Source organism: Lepisma saccharinum, chromosome 2, assembly GCF_977018435.1.
Source record: "Lepisma saccharinum chromosome 2, izLepSacc3.1, whole genome shotgun sequence".
Taxonomy (NCBI): domain Eukaryota; kingdom Metazoa; phylum Arthropoda; class Insecta; order Zygentoma; family Lepismatidae; genus Lepisma; species Lepisma saccharinum.
In genome coordinates, this window is record NC_139230.1 from 7,748,089 (window position 1) to 7,770,000 (window position 21,912).

At 39.0% G+C, this 21,912-nt stretch overlaps 1 protein-coding gene across 1 annotated transcript in view; it reads right to left on the reverse strand.

Moving 5' to 3' along the window:
• LOC145983900 (sorting nexin lst-4-like) overlaps positions 1-15,941 on the reverse strand; it is a 69,719-nt gene extending 53,778 nt beyond the window's left edge. The window contains exon 1 of the mRNA XM_083117010.1: positions 15,886-15,941. Within this exon, the coding sequence (XP_082973136.1) occupies positions 15,886-15,900 (15 nt within the window). The 5' untranslated portion in view covers positions 15,901-15,941. The remainder of the gene's footprint in view (positions 1-15,885) is intronic.
• Positions 15,942-21,912: the final 5,971 nt, after the last annotated feature.

A 21,912-nucleotide genomic window follows, 5' to 3' on the forward strand; every position in this document is an offset into this window, starting at 1 on the left:
ATTGTAGAAGTAAATCAGAACCTTAGTAGAATGCATTAAGGGACTTCATTTTAATGCTAACAGAACCAAACCTGGCCTGCCTAACTTAACTATGAATGCATATAATGAATGAAGTCTTAAGTAATCGCTAAAACTCCACAGCATGTGTTAACATAAGTAAATCGAAATCGAACCATGTTAAAATTAAATTCGTAGCATGATGAAATTGCAAAAAAACAAAAGGAACTTGAACCTTGGTATTTCCACCACTCATTCCAGCAGATGCACTTCTTCCCTCACCACTGAAACTGAGTAGAAACCACTTTAAAAAAAAATACATTTTAAAACCCCGTGGGTTTTTCATTAACTTTGGTATTTCAATGATTTCTGAAATGAAGGAACGTCATAGAGGTGTACGTATACTAATAAAGATTGCATTTTTGATTCTTACAATGCGATCACGACCATCATTATAACTCTAGATTAAATTTGCTATCTAAAATGAACAACACTTGTAATATTGAAATGAAGTAGAATGGAATTAGTACACCAATAAAAACATTTAATCTTTATTAAGAAATTACATAGGCCTATATTAAGCTGTACATTCTGCATGTACTTTAGACAAAAGATTCCAATATGTATGTTGAACAGCACGTACTTATGAGTGCTCAATATTGAATACATTCATTACTGCAGTTTGTATTCCAAACAGTGGCATGCCGAAGGGGGGGTTGGTGGGGATTATAACCCCCACCCCCCATTTTGGTTCAGTAATTCTAAAAAAAGAATGTCAAAGGGAAGAAAATATGGCAAAATGAAGACTGACTACACAGAAAAAGTACACATAACCCCTTTCAAAAATTCTGGGCACGCCACTGATAACAAATAGCATAGAATTATATGATTACTACATTATTACAATAACACAACTATTACGTTCTACTTAACAGCGTATTTCTTGGGAAAAAAACATATCGATTTATCAATTACAAACTTTAGTATTAGAAAAAAAAACAATCAATATTTTGAGATTCTCTATCATTTGAACGTATAAACCTGTATACCATCACCAACTTTATCTGAAGTCAGTTTTTTTTTTTTTTATCTACTATCGGGGATATGAGGAGATTTGTGGAACAGAAGAAGAACAAACTATAAGAGAAAGGGTCATACAAGACTGTAGGAGGAGAGGATTCAAGAAGTGCATAAAGGAGACAGGAAGACTACCAAGTTTGAAAGGCTTTCCAAAGATACACAAAGAGGAGATAAAGTTGAGACCAGTAATGGACTGCAGAAACAATATTTTGGAACCCGTAGAAAATAAATTAAATAAAGAAAGTTATTGAAGTGTTAGTAATACAGCAAGAAAGCAGAGCAGTTAAGAACAGTCAACAAGTGGTGGACCTCATAAAAGGACTTAAGTTGAATGACATGAAGACAACAATGTTTAGCTTAGTCGTGAAAAGTATGTTCCCGAGCATCAAGACGGGACACGTTTTGGACATTGTTAAAAAGAGAATGGGACAAGAAATTATAGGAGAATGGGATAGTGAAAGGGTAGTTGTTCAGATGAATTGTCATTCTCATTAAGCTTGTTGCCATGCAGAGTGTGCATGCACAGTGTGAGTCCGAGTTGAGTCGTGAGACGACATACAGGCGTTGTATGGCTCGTCATATTCGTGTAAATTTGTGAGGAACCCTTCATTATATTTAGTGTTATTTAAATGCTTCGTGTTATTAAAGTATAAGTTAATCTACGTACATGTTTCATTTGTACCAGAGTGAAACTGACATATGCGAAACCACACACCCAGGAACTAGGAAGCTATTCATGGTCCTCCTGTGCCCGGATAAATGGTTGATTCGATTCATTACGGCCTGGTCATCCATTGTGTTCCCGCTGAGAAAATGCACCTTATTAACGGCTTTGTGTTTGAGCTTCGAGAGAGAGTGTTTCTGTGCTTACCAGCAATTCAGTGCACCGTATTCCTTGCCGGGTGTGACTGTGATCTTCGTGTATGTACTTTACGTGTTTCGAGACTTAAATATGGAGCAAATACTTTCAAACAAACGTCTTCTCAAACGGGACATCACGCGGTTAGAGAAGAAAATGGAGGCAGATGATCTCACCGAAGGTAATGTTTTAGTGTGCATAGACAAAGCTTTACAATTAACAGAAGACACTCAAAAACTGATCCGTGAAATCTCAGAAAAGTGCACCAATTACCAGTTTGATCAATATGATGAGGAAATTGGTTCAGTGCAGGACAGGCTCGACGAAGCATTGGCCAAGTTAAACTTCGCGAAAAAACAGCAAACTACCGTGACGAAGACAGTGAGTGATGTGCATCTACTGAGGTTAGATTTGCCTACTTTTACAGGAAATCTGCAGCAGTGGTTTTCTTTTAGAGACTTGTTTGTGACATCCATACACAACAACGCATCACTTTCGCCCGCGCAAAAACTGCAGTATTTGAAATCGAGCGTCCGTGCTGAACCCGCGTTATTGTTACAGTCTTTAACGATAACCGATTCAAATTACAAAGAAGCATGGGACATTCTGACTAACAGACATGAACAGGAACACACGCTAGTGAACGACACAATTAAGTGACTTGTGTCTCAACCCTCATTACAAACTGAGTCTGCTGTCGGCTTACGCAAGCTGGTTGACGTGACGACAGAATGTGTTCGAGTTTTACGTGTGTTGGGCATTCCAGTGCAGCATTGGGACGCTATCCTAGTGTTTCATACAGTGGAGAAATTGAACAGTACTTCGAGGCAACAATGGGAGCTGAGCGTGTCGTCCGAGCAAATTCCTACTTTCGAACAGCTGAGCGAGAGCGCTCGCAGCATCTACATCTTCCAAGGACCCGACACCAGGATCCCAAAGGAAACCCCCCACCTCCCAGAGTGAACTCAGTGCTAGAAGACGTGCTAATTCATTTCACATGTCGTCCTCTTGCCCTGTGTGTCAAGAATCGCATTTTTTGAGTAAATGTGAAGAATATATGAGCTTATCTGTGCCAGAGAGGAAAGTGTTTGTGAAATCGAAGAGCTTGTGTTTGAACTGCCTTGATAATTCCCATTTTGTGGATAGGTGTAAATCAGGCTCGTGTAGGTCTTGTGGTAAGTTTCACCACACTTCCATTCAACGTGAAACATCGCAAAGAGTTAAGTTAAGTGGAAACGTGGCAATGCCGCAAGTTGTCTCGCACATAACATCTGATTCGCAGTGTGGCGCAACGCATGTCTTGTTACCGACTGCTGTTGTGAAAGTAAAGGATAAACAAAATCAGCTTCCCTCCCTGCGAGCACTTTTGGATAGTGCTAGTGAAAAATCCTTTTTGTGCGAGAACGCAGCCCAATTATTAGTCTTCAAATGTAAAAAATGTGTTTGTGTTGGTTACTGGAATTTCGGGTGTAAACGCCGGCAATTCACACTCTACTGTTGATTTGAACATACTCTCTAAAAATGGGGACAGCTCCTATCATTGTTCACCCTTAGATGTGAAGAAAATATCCAACACAGTGCCACAAGCATTTTTACCTAAAACCCTGAGTTTTAAACATTTACGTAACATTGAACTTGCCGATCCTTCATATCACAAACCTGACACTATTCAGTTGCTTATCGGGGCTGATCTTTTCCCATTGTTACTAATAAGTGGAAGAAGAGTGGGGAGAATGAATGAACCCATGGCTATTCAAACCAACTTGGGATGGGTTGTTTGTGGCAAAACTCCTCAACAAAGACCTCAACAATCTCTGTGTTCTTATCACATTGTTGTACAAGAAAATGATCTGAACGAAACTGAATACGTTTTTTGAATTGGAGGAGATTCCTAACTTACGAGTGCCGATCCAAGAAGAACAATTGTGCGAGGAACATTTCTACGAACACATTATCGCGAGGATGATGGTCGGTACGTCGTCCGCTTACCATTAAAGTTCAACCGTGACGAGTTAGGCTATTCAAAGGATAAGGCGATGAAATGTTTACTTAGTCAAGAGCGTAGGCTTCGAGTTCATAGCCAGAGACTAGAACAATACAAGTCATTCATGCAGGAGAATATTGCTTTGAATCATATGACACCAGTGGTGGACTGTGAACCACCCAGCACCCCCGCTGATTCTTATTTCATTCCGCATCATTATATAACAAAGAAGACAAGCACAAGTATGAAACTGAGAGTAGTATTTAATGGATCGAGTAAAACTAGCACAGGCGTGTCCTTGAATGATGTCTTAATGAATGGAGGTAAACAACAGCCAGAGTTACTATCCATTTTGTTACGTTTTTGTGGCCATCTTATTGCATTGACGAGTTATGTTCGGATGTATCGCCAGATAAAAGTGGATCCCCAGGACAGAGACTACCAATTAATTTTGTGGAGAGAATCCCCCAATCAATCTGTGATTGTTTATCGTTTAAATACACTCACGTATGGCATGGCACCAGCTGCTTTTCTTGCTATGAGTGTGTTATGTCAGTTAGCAGATGGTGAAAATTGCCCGATTCCAGCAGAAGTCTGTAACGTTTGTCCCTTTTGCGAGTGCCCAACCTTACGTAATTAAAAATTGCTAGTCCAATTTTTTAGCCATCGAGGGCGTTTTGCCTCTCGATTGCTCTCTCTGGTGCTGCCCCTGGCGGTGAATTTTTGCAGCTTATGTCTGCTCGGAAATCCCGCTGCACCAGGCAGTTCAGTTCGCCCTCAGCCTTTCTACATAGCACGCCCACTCCGAACGGCTCCATTCCGTTGCGATCCGTATCATCTAGTCCACGCCGGCAAGAGTGTACCCGATCCACGACTTGTAAAATTGACGTCTGCCACGCCGACCGCTGAATGGGGAGAAGGTGATGAAACGAGCATAGAGACTTTAGCGGAAGGAAGGCCATGCAACTTTACGTGATTTGACACTCGTGGGGAGGTATGTACAATAATCTCTAGACCGTGAATATGACAATGTGAACTTATATACATTTTTTTTAAATTCATATTTGCATCAGTGATTGGCCCTCGTGTATTTGCCCTTTTTGTGAGGTGAACTTTTCGTAGCGTTACAACCTAGTGTATATTTTCGTTGGCGCACGACGGCAAGGGCAAAATAAGCAAATCGAAGTATAGAATATAAAACTAGAGTGGACGCAGCATAAATTACGCGAACCAGGCCTTTTTGTAAATTGGCGTTCGTAATAATTACAGAAACTGTGCGTGGCCATTGTTTACGAACCTTTTTGAGTAAAACGTCTGTTGGGGCAAAATTGGATTTTGAATTGTGCAACGAACTTATAGTTCCAGGTCAAATTAGACTTTTCTCCTGCGACGTCAAATGTGGGCGCATTCGCGGTTGAACCAAAAATAACGCAAAGGCATAGAATAACTACGATCCCTTCTGTTCCTTTTGTTTGTCTTTTCTCGTATCCCGATAATAGACATATCCGCATTGAGGTAGCACTAACGATGCATTAGAAAATGGGGACACAAAAGTAAAGTATAACGAGTAAAGTAAAATAAGGGTCGTTTTGGCCTGTATGTTCGATTGAGTAAAGATGAGTCGTACGTTGTTATCCAAGCACGCAATGTGCGTTGTTTAATAGAGGTAAAACCTCTGTACGAAATATTATTATTATAGAGTAGTTGGCAAAAGATATAAGATTGTTTAAGTGGACGTGCACTTTGTAGTTTGCACTTGATTGTTAAAATTGAATGGGGGAACTATCCGATACGTTAAATGGAGCGCTGGACGCTCGAATTGTTGATGATGAAAGTGTGTTGTTAAATTACTCATAGTAGCTACACTTTGGGTATGTTTGTATTAAATGAATGATGTACTGAATAGCAATCAAGAATACATTTGAGCTTGTTAATTAAAATTGTGTGGAATCTTAATTTCTGTTGCTGCAATCTAAACGGCAAGAATTGCGAAATAAATAATTGGTTACAAAAATAATCCACGATTTAACTAAACGAGAGGATTGGAGATAAGTGTGCAGTCTTTTGGCACGTCTTTTTGAATAACAGATATAATAGTAATAATAGAAACGAAAGGGGAAAATTACGTTGGAAGAATATTACAGCAATTTTACTTTTACAGCGAAGAAGGCAGGTACTGCTATTCGCTGTTGAACCCTTTTGAAACTTATTGTGCATATTGTGCGACGTACGTGAGTTTCTTTGTTTTCAGGGCTCCTTCCCTATTTGTCTCGTGCTTCTTGTACTCGTCGCTCGTAAACTCTTGCGTCATTGTGCCGGAAGTACGACACAAAGAAAGGAAGTATACAACTTGTAACGTGAAGAGCGGATCTAAAACCTTTTTGAAGGTGAGTCGCCGCGTAGCCGCTTCCTGTTAATTACTGCGTGTAGTCTCATCAAATCCTGCTCCCACGTCACAAGTCTTAAAGCAACAGTTTTATATAGACTATGTATGCATTGGAGCTGACAGTGTTCCAGAAGCAATAGAAATACAGCAACAATTGACACAATTGTTGAGAAAAGGTTCATCGTAGGGCTAATAACCCACATGAAGTGAAATAATACATATTCAGAGAAACACAGGAATAGAAGCCGAACAGAGTAAACAACGACAACAATGCAAGGTAAAACGGACTATGAGATTTGGAACCTGGAACATCACCTCCCTCTCAGGAAAGGAAGTGGAGATTGTAAAGGAAATGGAGAAATACAAACTAGAAATATTAGGAATTAGTGAAGTCAAAAAGAAAGGATCAGGAGAGGTTGACATGGAAAAAGGATATGTTCTTAGGTATTCAGGAGTAGAAAGAAGGAGTAGAGCAAAAGAAGGTGTGGGAATTATTATTAGCGAAAGACTGAACACTAGAGTAACTGACTGGAAAGCAGTTAACTCTAGGATAATAAGACTGAATTTAGAATTGGAATTAAACCGTAGGATTGCCATTATACAAGTATACGCTCCTACAGAGGATAAAGATGAACTAGAAAAAGAACTATATTACAACTCCCTCCAACAAACATTAGATGAGGCTAGAAATGTAACGGAAAACGTTATTATAATGGGAGATTGGAATGCTAGAGTGGGAAATGAAATTAGACGAGGACATGGAAGTTTTGGAAGGTATGGTGCTGAAAAGACCCGAAACAGCAATGGAGATAAAATGCTGGAGTTCTGTATTGATAACGAGCTCCGCATCGGAAACTCCTTCATTCCCGCATAAAAGAATACATCAAATTACCTTTGAAGCAATTAGCAGAGGAGCACAGAGCACAATAGATTACTGCGTATATACAAAAAACACCCATTATGATGTAATGGATGTAAGAGTTTTTCGCAGCGCCGAGCTCAGTACTCAACATAGACTACTAGTAATGACAACCCGATTCAAACCACTACCTGCACCAATTAAGATAAACCTTACTAAACTTGAAATATCAACACTAGAAACCCAAAATAAAAGAATGGAGTTTCAGAGGAAACTGAAAGAAAAACTTAGAGAAAAGGAACAAAACCATGGACAAGAATGGAATGTGGAAAACAAATGGAAAGTAATGAAAGAAAGCCTCAATGAAGTTGCAACAGAAATATGTGGAATAGTAAAGATAACAAATAAAAAGAAGCAGACAAGATGGTGGAGCGATAATGTGAAAGAAAAAGTTGCAATTAAAAAGAAAGCATGGCTAAAATACTTAAAGACCAAAAGAATGGAGGACAAAGAAGCTTATATACAGGCAAGAGATACAGCAAAACGGATAGTGAGAACAGCGAAGAAGGAAACCTGGGAACAATTTGGAAAGGAAATAGAAGAAAATCATAAAAATAATCCAAGAAAATTTTGGCATGTGTTGAAAAATCTGAAAGGAAAACGAGGAAAGAAAATAAGGAATATCAAAAACAAGAATAACGAGGTGAAAACCAATATGAAGGAAATTTTAGATACGTGGAATGAATATTATGCGGAAACCTTTAGAGAAGAAGAAGAGGAATTGTATGAGGAAAGACCCATGAGGGAAGAAAATGGGAACGTGGAAGCTGAGGAAGAAATCCAACTAAAAGAAGTACAAGAGGCAATTAAATCCTTAAAAACTGGTAAAGCACCCAGTTGGGATAATATACATCCAGAATTTATAAAATATGGAGGAAAGGAAATAGAAAAATGGATATGGGACTTATATAGACTAATATGGGCAACAGAGAGAATACCAAAAGATTGGGAACAGAATGTAATAATTCCTATACATAAAAAAGGAAATACCCTCGAATGCTCAAACTATAGAGCAATATGCTTAGCGCCAATGGCCCAGAAACTATATTCACACATTATAGAGAAAAGATTAAGGCAACAAGTGGAAGATAAATTGGAAGAAGAGCAAGCAGGTTTCAGGCCTCATCGTCAAACTCAAGATCTAATCTTCTCCCTGAGGAACGCAATAGAGAAGATACTAAGTAGGAGGGAAAATATTTACAGATTTTATTGACTTAAAGTCTGCCTTCGACAGAGTACCAAGAGGACAAATATGGAAGGCCCTTCATCAGTTCCAAGTAACGTCAAAACTGACTAGAATAATTCAAAGTCTATATAAGAACGTTAAAGGAACTGTTAGAATAAATGGACAATCCTCCAAGGAATTTAATATGGGAAAAGGTGTAAAACAAGGTGATGGACTTAGTCCTCTTCTTTTCATATTATTCATGGATCAAATTATAAAGCAATGCAAAAGAAGAACAAGAAAATGTAAAATTGGAAATTATAAGATGAAATCGGTATGGGTAAAAACATTAGTATACGCTGATGATATTGTTCTCCTAGCAAAAGATAGCAACAGCCTACAAAATGCTGTCCTAGAGTGGGGCCGAGCATTCAAAGAACGAAAGATGGAAATCAATGTTAGCAAGACGAAAGTCATGCACTTCACTAAACAAGAACCAGCAAGGATGTGCATTCATTGGAATAATAAGACCTTAGAACAAGTAGAACAGTTTGAATATTTAGGAACCATACTAACTGCGGACGGGAAAATGGACTCTGAAATTAATCACAGAATTCAGAAAGCAAATAATCTGTACTATAATATTAGTAACACCATTATAGGTAAAAAGGAGATTAGTAAAGAAACAAAAATGAAAATATATAAAACAGTCTATCTCCCCACGCTATTATATGGATCAGAAAGCTGGATAATGCAAACTAAATTGGAGAGCAGACTTACTGCTACAGAAATGAAATTCTTAAGAAAAACTGTAGGAAAGACAAGGAGAGATATGATACGAAACACAACAATAAGAAGAGAATGCCTGAATCAGGAACCACTGATTGAAATCATGGAGACATCTTATTAGGATGGAGGAAGAGCGTAAACCGAAACAAATATTTGAGGCTCGACCAGAAGGAAAGAGAGGAAGGGGACGACCCAGGTTGAACTGGAACCAGTACATTTATGGACTGGCACAGAAGAGAGGGAAGACACCGGACGAAGTGAAAAAACTGGCACAGGATAGAACTTCTTTCAAGAAGTGGCTGAAAGGACCCGATGCCTAAGTGGGCATAAGGGAGAAGAAGAAGAAGAGAAGAAGTTGAGAAAAGGTGGATTTGAGTTGCATAAGTGGACCTCGAATCATTCTGACATGTTGAACAGTATTCCTGAGCATTTGCGAGAGAAACCTACAATATCTTCCATCCATAATAGCGAATTCATAAGAACTCTTGGCCTTGTGTGGCACCCGGATACTGATCCTTTGAGTTCCATTAACCCACCTAGTGAACACCCTGTATTAACCAAAAGGTTGTTGTTGTCTGAGGTAGCTCGCATATTTGATCCACTCGGATTACTAGCCCCAGTCACAATGTTAGCTAAAATATTAATTCAATCACTGTGGAAGGAACAGTTAAATTGGGATGAACCTATTCCTAGTGACATAAGAGAAATATGGGAAAGACATTGTGCTGAATTACCTGTGTTACAGAGCATACAATTACCACAATGCTTAAAATGGAGAGAACAATCTATGCGTCAACTGATTGGTTTCTGTGATGCCAGTGAGAAAGGTACATGTGCTATAGTGTATCTACGAACAGTATATGATGACAACACTGTTACAGTCAGATTCTTAGTTTCGAAAACAAAGCTTGCACCCATAAAACCTGTAACATTGCCACGATTAGAGTTATGTGCTGCTGTATTGTTAGCCAAATTGATTAGTGTTGTGCAGTCATCATTGTCAATGCATATAGACGATATTTTCCTTTGGTCGATTCACAGATCACCTTATGTTGGATTAAATCAGATCCATCAAGATGGATTGATTGATTTAGTTTATTTTACTTCGCATTTTGTGCCTCTTGGCTAATTTGCAAAGATGGGGATGAGTGATGAAATGATGAATGGACATTCACAAACAACCAAGCCCGACCGGGATTCGAACCCGGGACCCTTGGCATCGCAGCACGATGTGCTAACCACTCGGCCACCCATCAAGATGGAGTAACAGAGTTTCACTCATTCATGAACTGCCGAATCCTCAATAGTGGTTTCATGTGCGTTTGAAAGAAAACCCTGCAGACATTGGTTCTCGTTGTGCTTTCCCTACACAGTTGTGTGAAGCTTATTTATGGTGGAATGGCCCATCATTTTTTTACTCGCCTGAGTTGTCTATGCATGAATTATCTACAGTAGAAAGTGAAGAAGTTAAAAAGGAAGAAAGAAAAACAAGGATTTGTGTGCTGTTGACTACAACCTTTGACTCTAAGGAGTTATTGCAGAGATTCTCATCATTCTTGAGATTAATACGTGTTACTGCTTGGCTGTTTAGATTAGAGCACCTTCCATGCAGAAAAACGAGCAGACCTTGACAACCGAAGTGTTATCAGCTGTGACTGAGTTCTGGGTCAAGGTCACCCAACGTGAAGCATATGAGATCGAGATTAACTGTTTACAAACAGAACAAGATCTCCCATCATCCAGTAAACTTCTTTCGTTGAGTCCATTCATTGACAATAATTCTGTGTTATGAGTAGGTAGGTGTTTACATAATGCTGATGTGTCTTCAGATAAGAAATATCCTATAGTGTTACCTAAAAATCATCCATTTACTGAACTGTTATTTAAAGAGTCCTATTATGAAGCTTGCACCTCTACCAATTGAGAAAGTGTAAATATGTAACCAGAAAGAAAATTTGTGTTTATTGTAATCTATGTGTTTATTGTCATCTATGTATTCAAGTGTAATATGTTATTTTGTAAAGGTACTAATAATTACTGTGTATTCTAATTTTGGAAGCTGATCTTCCAAGAGAGGCCGTGATGTTCAGACGAATTGTCATTCTCATTAAGCTTGTTGCCATGCAGTGTGTGCATGCACAGAGTGAGTCAAAGTTGAGTCGTGAAACGACATACAGGTGTTGTATGGCTCGTCATATTCGTGTAAATTTGTGAGGAACCCTTCTTTATATTTAGTGTTATTTAAATGCTTCATGTTATTAAAGTATAAGTTAATCTACGTACATGTTTCATTTGTACCAGAGTGAAACTGACATATGCGAAACCATACACCCAGGAACTAGGAAGCTATTCAGTAGTGAAGGCACTGGAAACCATTTGGAATAATGGTTACAGTATAATGGGGGATAAAATAATGTTAATGAGTGAAGGACTGAATATATGTTCTAGCCTAAGCCCAAAACTGGCTGAATTGGTTATGAATTAATGGGAAAGGAAGTGGTAGAAAAAGGAGGTGACAAAATAATTCTGTTTTGCAGATATGTGGACAATTGTTTTGCCATATGGAAGGAAACGAAGAGACAGGTCGACATATTTGTCAAAGAAATACAAGATGAAGAAAAAGGGACATTATTGGAACTCGAAATAGAAGAAAAGATAAGCTACCTAGATATATTGATGCAAAGGAAGAGAGGACAAGAAATTGAAACCACTTGGCATCAGAAGTGTGAAGCACGCGTATTCTGCTACAAAAGACGTGATGTAAGTGAGGTGACAAAAAGAAATTTTATAAAGAATATGGAGGACAGAATCAAGAAAATATGCACGAACGAATGTGAAAAAGGCAAAATAAATAACCTATGCAAACAGCTGGAAAAGAATGGCTATCAGGAGGAGGATAGACTGGACATAAACAGAAGAAGGAATAAAAGTGGCAGGAGAAAAGAGGAAGAAAGAAAAAGAGGAAGAGTAAGAAAAAGATAGGAGGTTTGGAATAAGGAGTATGTGGATGACCACAGAAAAGATATGCAAAGTGCTTAGGAAAGTGGGCATTAAAACTTACAGGAAGGGAGGGAGAAGCATCTTAAGAATAGCGAAGAATGCAAACAAGAAAAAGGAAAACAGAGAAGAGGAAGGGATTATCTACGAAGTGAAATGTAAAGAACGTCAGTGTGTTTACATAGGAGAAAGGAAAAAGAGGCTGAAAGACAGGTTGAAACAACATAGGAATGATGTACGACTTAAAGAGAAAGAGAAATGCGATTTTTAAATACATGAGAGAAACAGGACATGACATAGAGTGGAACGAGGCTAAGCAGATAGGAATGGAAGAAGAGAATACTAGTGAGAAAATGGAAGGAGGCCAAGGAAATAGAGAAGAAAGGTGAAGAAGACATAATGAACTGGAATGGGGGACTGAAGATAAACAAAGAATGGAAGAAGGTGTTAGAGTGGAAAGGACAAGAGAGAAAGAAATAGATCGTGAGAAAAAGAGTCCAACCACATTCCAGATGGAAGAAAATGTATAGCCTTTCAAGTGAAAGTACAGTTGACAAGGGAAAGCCACCTGCTAGAATGTTCCAGAACAACACTCTAATAGTCTGGAGGGGAGTACTTTTTGTGTATATATATCATCCTGTTTTGTACCTTGTTACATTTGTACTTGGTGCAGAGTCTGCAGAAGACCTTGCTAGAAGGTTGAAACGTTACGTTTAGTTTAGGTTTTATAATAAAATAAATTTCTGCCTTGGTCAGCATACTGAGTTTTTCATATCACGAAATCAAGGTTAAATGGTGTTATAATATCGGGGTATACTATGTATACTATTGCTATTTTATTATGCTTCTGACTGAAGATAATAGTACACACCTGCAATTGATCTCCTGATGCTTCTGACAAAAGTCGTAATGTATCTTATATCGTAATGCATCATAAAACATTATTGATACATCTGTTAATATCAATTCAAACACACAAACTTGCTATCCACAGAGGTAACCAGGAATCGTAAGAGAATAAAGGATAAAAAATAAACATTACTATGATTTAGCAGTTTGCTGTGGTCTGCTAGTTAGTGTGCTGGGCGGAGAAGTGCAGGGTAGGTTGAGCGGCAATTACAAATGTGAATTATTACATGTATTCACAATTTAGTTATAAAAGCTCGACAAAACCCAATTAAACCCCAAAAAACCTGACTAAACCCACCTGGCGCAGGTGGGGTGGGTTTTATTTTTTAAAAAACGTGTTTTTTCAAACCCTGCTAGGAACGTGGTCAGGCACTTGCCACTCCATGGGTTTGGTTTCAAGTCCAAGGAAAACCTTCATAGACAATAGAAGGTTGAAATGTAATGTTAAGTGAAATATAGACAGCCTTGGTCAGCTTATGTAAACGTGGGGCAAACATGTTTTCCACCTTTACGCAAGACGCCATTTTCTCACGTGCAAATCAACGTGCCATGCAACGGGTCTCACTTATCGCACAGCACTTGAACAATGTTAGCAAGACCGTTGTGGAGAAAGGAAGAAGTCTTCATATCAGAAAACATGGTTTCCATGTTAGTGTATGAAGAATCATAGCGGTAATTGACAAGGTTATTTTCCAATTTCTAGACATGACCACCAATTTTTAACTGCAGATTCCTTATTACGATGCCAAAATTAGTGAGTATGCCGAATTTGAAAGCAATTGGAGATACTTCCGGTATTGTAAATTCATACCAAAAAATCATAAAACAATCTGAACCATTACTGATGCACCTAACCTAATTATGAAAGCATGTTACTTTAATTCTAATGGGCCTTTAACAAGACCCACCTAACCTAATTATGAAAGCATTGAGACTTTTTGATAACTGTAAACAACACACTAGCTCACCACACGTTAAATAGACCAATTCAGAAAACTATCCTTTGGACACCTCCAGTTTTTTCGTTTCATCAATTTTTGACATTCGTACTTACGTATCTGCTTCACGGAACATTCCTGAAGGTGTATCAACATTGTTTTGATGAAATTAATTGCAATTTTTCACATTACCAGTATGTCTTTCTGATAGGCCTTTTCGTTTGCCTGAGACGAACTAACCTAACCATGCTCCAATGGTTCGTGGGGCTAGCGCCAATGGTTCACAATTATTTCCAATTTCTAGATCCTGATACTAACACGACACCAAATTTTAACTATGTTTCCTAACCTAACCACGTGCCAATGGTTCGTGGGGCTAGCGCCAATGGTTCACAATTATTTCCAATTTCTAGATCCTGATACTAACACAACACCAAATTTTAACTGTTTCCTAACCTAATAGAACTAACCTATCCACACGCCAATGGTTCGTGGGGCTAGCTATTGTCCATCGGAGAATTAATTTTCAACGAACAACATGAATTTCAGCTATGAAACATTCCCACATCACACAAAACACCTTCCCGATGTTCGACAATGCTACAGGAACTTATTACGGTAAGTAATTTCTTCTGTAAAAATAAATATGTATGTATGTATGTCCGAAGGATAATAACAAGTACCAAGAAATGTATCCATATTAAGATCAAATCACAATTAAACAAAAGGAACTTGGGCCATAAGAATTTCTGTATTTAATTGTATGTCAAATAGTAATAGCCATACCTTACACATAAACAAAGTGCCCTGTTGAAATGTCTTTGACAAAAATTGTATATGGGATATCAATTACATGCACAACAAATCTATTGTTGGGGCTACAGTAAATGATTTTGCAATAGATGGTGGTCACCATCTGATCATAATCGAAACTGCTAGATTGCAAGACAGAACTGGAAAATTCCTCACATTTTCATTAATGGAAAACTGAATATCCATGTTTCATTGCTTCTGTGGTGGAGTGGTCAATATTGCATCAGAACCTGGGCAACGCATTGTGTTTATTCTATCATCTATTTCATCGTCTCCAGCTTCACAATTAACCTCAACAGGAATAAAACGATGACGAAACCAAAAGGTGAATAAAATAATAACAGAAGTATGAAGACACCGCAGAGCCACTTACTACGTTTTTATTTGTAAAATAATTGAATCATTCCAATTATAATTTTTAAAAAGGCATATTTATCCATGAAAGATAGGAGAAGGGGTTTCAAAAATATTTTGCATCATCTGCAAAAACGTGTCCAAAATTTCCAAATGCTTTTTGGGGCTTGTCACCACATATGTTCATTGGGTTCGCACAAGCTGAATTAAACGATTATAGACTTACTTTACTCATTCTTGAACGAGGCTCAAATACACTACAAAAAGAAATGGACATATTTATCTTTGAATAAACAATCTGGACCTATTTATCTTTGAATAAACAATCATAACACAGGAAAATAGTTACGCCCATCGCTGAAATACTGTCATGACAAGTAATCAACATACCAATCTCTCAGTTCAAAATCTTCCCAGCATACAAGGTTTATTACGAAATAACTATGCAAAAATAAAATGTTCTAGGCATATACAAATACAAAGAATATATATGTTTGCAGTTTTCGTGTTTGAAACGCAGAAAAGCATACGTGTCAATTGCTTCGAAAATAGTTCAGCACCTAGTCCAACTTTCTCATGAAGCAATTTAAATCGCATCTAATACAGTAGGTATCACGAGTCAATCACTTTTCGTTGCAAATGATATTTTACCCATTATCTAGCAAACAACAACACGAACAGCCCACGATACTCACCTTAGTGACCGCCATTTTTGACTCTTCTTTAACAATTTCTTACGTCACAGTCAAAGATTTCAGACTGGATGAATAGTGGAATTTTTCGAAGTTTCTTTCCAGAACGAACACTGTAATCGATGTCAACAAGGTGGCGAATAGCGTAGGTTTAGCCAGGAGAGATCGGAATTTCTTCTCATGCAAATTGATGATTAGTTCATAATCCTACCCCTCCCCCGCTCCTGCAGGTGCAGTTTCTTCGAATTTGAAGTGTTTGCTTTCGTTTTCGCATATCTGAAATGGAAAAATTTGTTCAGACACTGCGCACTTTTGTTTTAATGCATGACCCAGAAGTGGTTGGTGGATGCATTTATTGAAGAAAAAAGGGTATAATTTGACAATACTGGGAATTTATCCAATTTGTTTGAAATTTGGGATACTTACTAATTTGGGCCTCGTAATCACGAATCTGCACTTAAAATTTGGCGCTTATTTGGGGGCAGGTGAATCCGGCCAATTTCTAACATGCCTTTAACAGGGACTCTATAGAGAAAGCCGGGGAGCAGGAGCGGAGCGTAGGCGGGGCCGCGCTAGCGGTTGGGGGCGGTAGGTCAATTACCCTAGGGGCGGAGCCCGGAATCGTTGGGAAATTTGGAAATCGAGGGTGTAGAAATAAAACTTAATGTAGATTATTTTGCTATTTCCATGTGTGAGCGCCAAATTTTAACTGCAGATTCGTGATTAGGGGGGCAAAATTAGTGAGTATGCCGAATTTCAAACAAAATGGAGAAATTCCCGGTATTGTAAAATCGCTCCGAGAAAAGCTATATTTCTCCTATCTTAAATATTCTCTATTACACGTCAAATGTGCTTTTCAGTGCCCCGCTTGTTGCAACCCCCCCCCCTTTCCCATGGCATGAGCCCTCTGTCCCCTTAGCTACAGTCTTAACTTGTGCGTCGTAAAATATAACACTATATTTAATTCCAATTGCAACAATACCCAGTTGCCAAAAAATCAAGTAGAAGTAGTAGAGGCCTGCCTCTGCCACACAACTGGAGCCCTCATCTTCAGCATCCCCGCAGATTGGTCAGAAAAAGCAGATCAACACATTCAGATGACAAACTGCAACAACAATCCCAAGGAGGGAAACCATATGGGCAATGCAACTGGACAAAGAACTTCAGAACAGTGGCATTTCTGAGGAGTTGGTGGGGTCATAGTCCCTCTTTCTTGGCTCAGTATTCATAAAATGAAAGGCAGGAAAAGATTGCAAAGTTGGCACTACTAAAGAGTACACGTAGCCCCCCTCCCTTTTGATCATCCTGGGCATGCCACTGCTTCAGAAGGCCTGTAGCAGCACCGGACCAGAGCAGCATTACAACACAAAATACCAGCAACACCACCACTAGGAAGAGGGAATATCCTGATCCCACTTCCAAACAACACATTTCTCAAGAAGCTGATCCAATTAAGCAGCCTATCTAGCTGCAAGACAGGTGTATACCACCAACACTTTCCAGCCCACTGCTGGCTGAAACCGAAGAGGATTGTAGTCAATATTGACAAAGTAACCAAATCCTCCTACAGTATTTGTATATCACATACTGAATCGCCACAGCCTCACAACTAGTGTAGTGATTGCAGTACAAGAAGAGCCTACAGTAAGACTATTTAAGGATGGATTTAAGGCGAAGAGGGACAATTACGCACCAGGCATGCATTTATTCCAATATCGTCGGAATGAGCAATGCTACTAAAAAGATCTCCGGCAGAAATGAAGAGTATGAATTTCTCCCCATGTGGCAAGTGGAAGCGGTTTCCTAAGTTGATTATTAAGCCTTATACGATTTTTGAAAAATATGATGAATTAGTATTTACCGAATCCCATGGATTCCTTATGAGACATCAACTTCAACTTCAAGTTACGGCTCATCAAATGGGAGTTTCGACTTTTCCTACTGCTATGACATAGTTCTACGTGTCCTTTTTCCGTCCATGTACTTTTCTACGTCATCGGATGTTTGATATTCCCGAGAGAACGAATAAAATAATGGTCCCATAAGCCTAGTGCATTTCTCCTTGCCTCCTACGGCCATCCTGGCAGTGTTGCCAAACCTGATGTGCATAATAGAGCTAAATTTCACCATTAATATAGCTAAAGAGGACTTTCAAGGGGCTAGGTTAACGAAGGCTGCATAAAGTGCCTACTAGGGTAATTTTAGTTGTCAGAAGGGTAGGGGTGCTGCTATTACCGTTAGCTTTAAAGTGATGGCAATTTATTCTTTCTTAGTTTTCACCGCCTAGATTTGGCGGCATCACCCATCTCAATAATCCAATGATGTTAATATAAAATCGAAAATAAAGGGTTCCCGGATAACAAAATTGCCATCTTCATCTTAGCCACAGCGCTATATATAAAAATACATGGGGAGGAAACAAAAGGTGGGTGACGCAGCCTATAGCTATACGAATATCACGTCACGTGCAAAATGTACACTCATGGCAAAAGTTGGTATTTTTGGGCCGGGGCCAGTGGTGGCATCATGGTGGGGCAGAGGGCGGGTGCCACAGTTCACAGTCAAACGAGTGCACGAAAGAGCCAGATTTGGCTCCAAAAGAGCGAAGTTGGCAACAGTGATCAGCAGCTGCCCCAGCGAGAAAGACCAAGGGGAAATTGTCCCTCCTCGCCTTAAGATCAAGCTTAGAAGTCGACAGCCCATGACAAGCTCAACAATAAAATGACAATGAGATGTCACAAGGGAAAGGCCAGTGAAAGTTGTCATATGCAAGCTGCACTTGAAGAACATTTTGATGCCCTTTAAGTCAATCAGATGACAAGTAGGGATGCCACAGTCTACACCAGGGTGTCAATATCACGCTTCCTGGTGGCACTGACAAGTGACAAGAGGTGAGAACGCCAGCAAAATTGACAGCCAGGAGTGTTTACTCCATTACCCCATTCAAGTCGAGGCACACAGATCTCCAGGGGTTCTACAATGTCAGCGTTGCTAAAGGATTAGACAGTCCCAATCAATGCCAAGCCTCTCCTCAATGCAGAAGTACTATCAGCAACACGCCACTGCCAGAGACAATGCATATGGAAGTCAGGGTAACAGAATCAAATGTACAAAGCCATTTGAAGATGTCCAGGTCACATATTACATTTAACATGTTCAAAGAGTTTCACCTTGTAAATTATTCCCACCATAATGATAATTTGGATTTGGAACAGGTAATACAATCACATCCATTACCCATTACTTTAGTTTTAAAAATATTGTAACACAACTAGTATATTCTTCATTAGAACTGAGCCGATACCGATACTTGTATAATTCCAGTATAAAATAAAAAGGCTAGTTACCGAGTCATACTAACTCGTCACATCACTAGGTACGTATTTAGAAATATATAATTTGGGGAGCCAGTCCGAGCCAAGTGTTTGAGAAATATAATAAAAAATTGTTTATATTTAATACGTTAATATAATTATTTGTAATAATATGAAAATTAATTAAGTATTACTTAATTTCTCCGATGCATATGGAGTATTGTTGTATGTAACCACAGACTAAGAAATGGAGGAAAGACAACGTTAATACTTATTTTGTTCTTTTTATCTTGACTAAAAAATATAAAATCAGAGATAAAAGAGCAAATATTCATCTTAAAATTTTGTAAAAACAACTGTCCTGGCAACGAAATTTATGTCAAAGAAGTAAAAAAAATTGAATATTTATTGAATAACAAGAAGACTGATGGTACGTCCATTTGATGAAAAGTAAAGTTCCTGATAAATATTTAATGTACATTTTTGTAAGTAGTGGTGTACATAAATCTTTAGAGGGGCCTCTCCGATAGTGTCGCAATTACCTTGTAATCAATAGATCGTGGGTTCGATACTCAGTGGAAGCACATAGTGGTTCGGGTCCCCCTTTAAAATGTAGGTCCAGTCCCGATTAACTTCTCTTTCTTAGTACTGTCATTCAAAGCTGTATGTTCTCAATCTAATCTCAGCGGAAATTATTGATTGATTTGCTTTATTTTACTTTGCTTTTTGTGTCACGTTTGGCTAATTTGCGAAGATGGGATGAGTGATGAAATTGATGAATGGACATTACCAAACATCCAGGCACAGGCCGGGATTCGAACCCTGGCGTCGTAGCGTGATGTGCTAACCACTCTGCCACTGGGGCCGACTTTCGGCGGAAATAAATAGCCATCATTGGCTGATACCGGCAGTAACACGGAAGACAGAAGTGAAGAGGATAAGTATAAATTGCTGATTCCCCTTCGTGATTGAACGTAGATAGAACAAAGCTAATTTCAGTTACCTTCATCCCTCTTTTCCAAGAACTCCGCAACTACCTGACCCAGCATTAGTGCAGAGGGGGGTTAAAAACATCCATCTATCTTACCACCACGATCTTCAAGCAAGAATTGGCAAAGGATGGTTTATTTCCTACAGCTTTAACTAAGCAGTTACATGCCTTCATGTTCACGTTTCAGTTCAGCTTTCACTTACCCATGCCTTTGATCTTGCCATCTGCTTCCCAGGAGGGTGGGGTTTTATCCAGTGTTTCTAGGAAAATCTATGAAACTTCTTGTGCTGGTCTCACAGTCTGTCACAAGGAAGGGTGAACGAACTTAGAAAGGACAAATGTTGAGACGAGCTGTTGCCTTTGCCCGCTCTTCTAGCCACCGAAAATCTTTGGTATCCGTAAAAGAAAATCAACCGATGCCGATACTGATACATCGGTATTGGTATCGGCTCAGCCCTGGTCTCTCAAAAATTTCCTTGTTTTCATTGATTTAGTTTATGTTACTTTTCTACCCCATTTGAATGATAAGATTAGATGAATGGAGAAACAATCACAAAGATGTGAAGATGACAACACAAGCACCATAGTAGATGATTATACTACTTGTACGTCCAGGTGCCAAAGCCTGGTTACCCTGCAAAATTGCAAATTACTCTAGGTGAGCTGAAATATTGTGCGCCAACCAGACGTGTTCAATGGCTAAATAGGGTAGGGATGGCCAAACGGATCCGGATCCGGATACGGATCCAAAAGTTACGGATCCGGATACGGATCCAAAAGTTACGGATCCGGATACGGATCCAAAAGTTACGGATCTGGATCCGGATCCGGATTCGGGTTCAAAAGTTTCGTATCTCAATCCCATTATAATATTACCACACCTTAAAAGGTATTATGATCTTCGAATACAAAGAAATTTTTCATTAGTTAGTCCTACAATATTTGTTTTCAAGTGTTGTTCCTAAAATAATTTTCTTCGCATCGGCTAACACACTCGTGCAAAAAATAATCTTACTTGTTTAAGAGTGGCCTGGAGCATAGAAAAGTCTAACTATTCTATGCCTGGAGGTTGGCATGAAAGTAGTTTCCTGGCCCGATGCGATACAGAGACACCTAGCGACATATCAGAGGACTAGGAAGAGAACTTTCCTCCCTTCACCACCCCCTCCCCTCCGCGTGACTCCCGCAGTGAGGTTTCCAGGAAAAGGACACCCACCTGTTTCTTTTCATTCTGGTTTCGGAGGCTAAAATTTCTCCACTGGCAAAGCAATTCGCATTTCACTGCTTGCTGGCTGACTCTTGCATGGAGCGAGACGAGTGGCAGGCTCCAGAGACAGAACCTTCATCACTGAAGGTTTGATTGAATAAATTTGGTTGATTACAGTGGCTGCGATAATTATGTTGAATTTTCTTGTTGAGGTTGGAATTATCAATTGAGAGTAAAGAAGGAGGTAGAGAATATCAGTTCAAAAGAAAGTATTTTTTTGAAGGGGGTGTTTTTTTATATAAAATCGATATATAATAATAATAATAATAAGGCAAGAATTAGTAACAATTATTATTTCAACTATTAACGAATCGAGTCCCTATTAGAGATGGGCAGGAGCGAAACTACCTGGAATTTAAAAAGGGGAAACGTGGACATGCGTAATAACATATCGAAAAACTGAAAAGGAGAAAGACGGAGAAAACAATGTAACAAAATGTACAGTAGTAACAAAGATG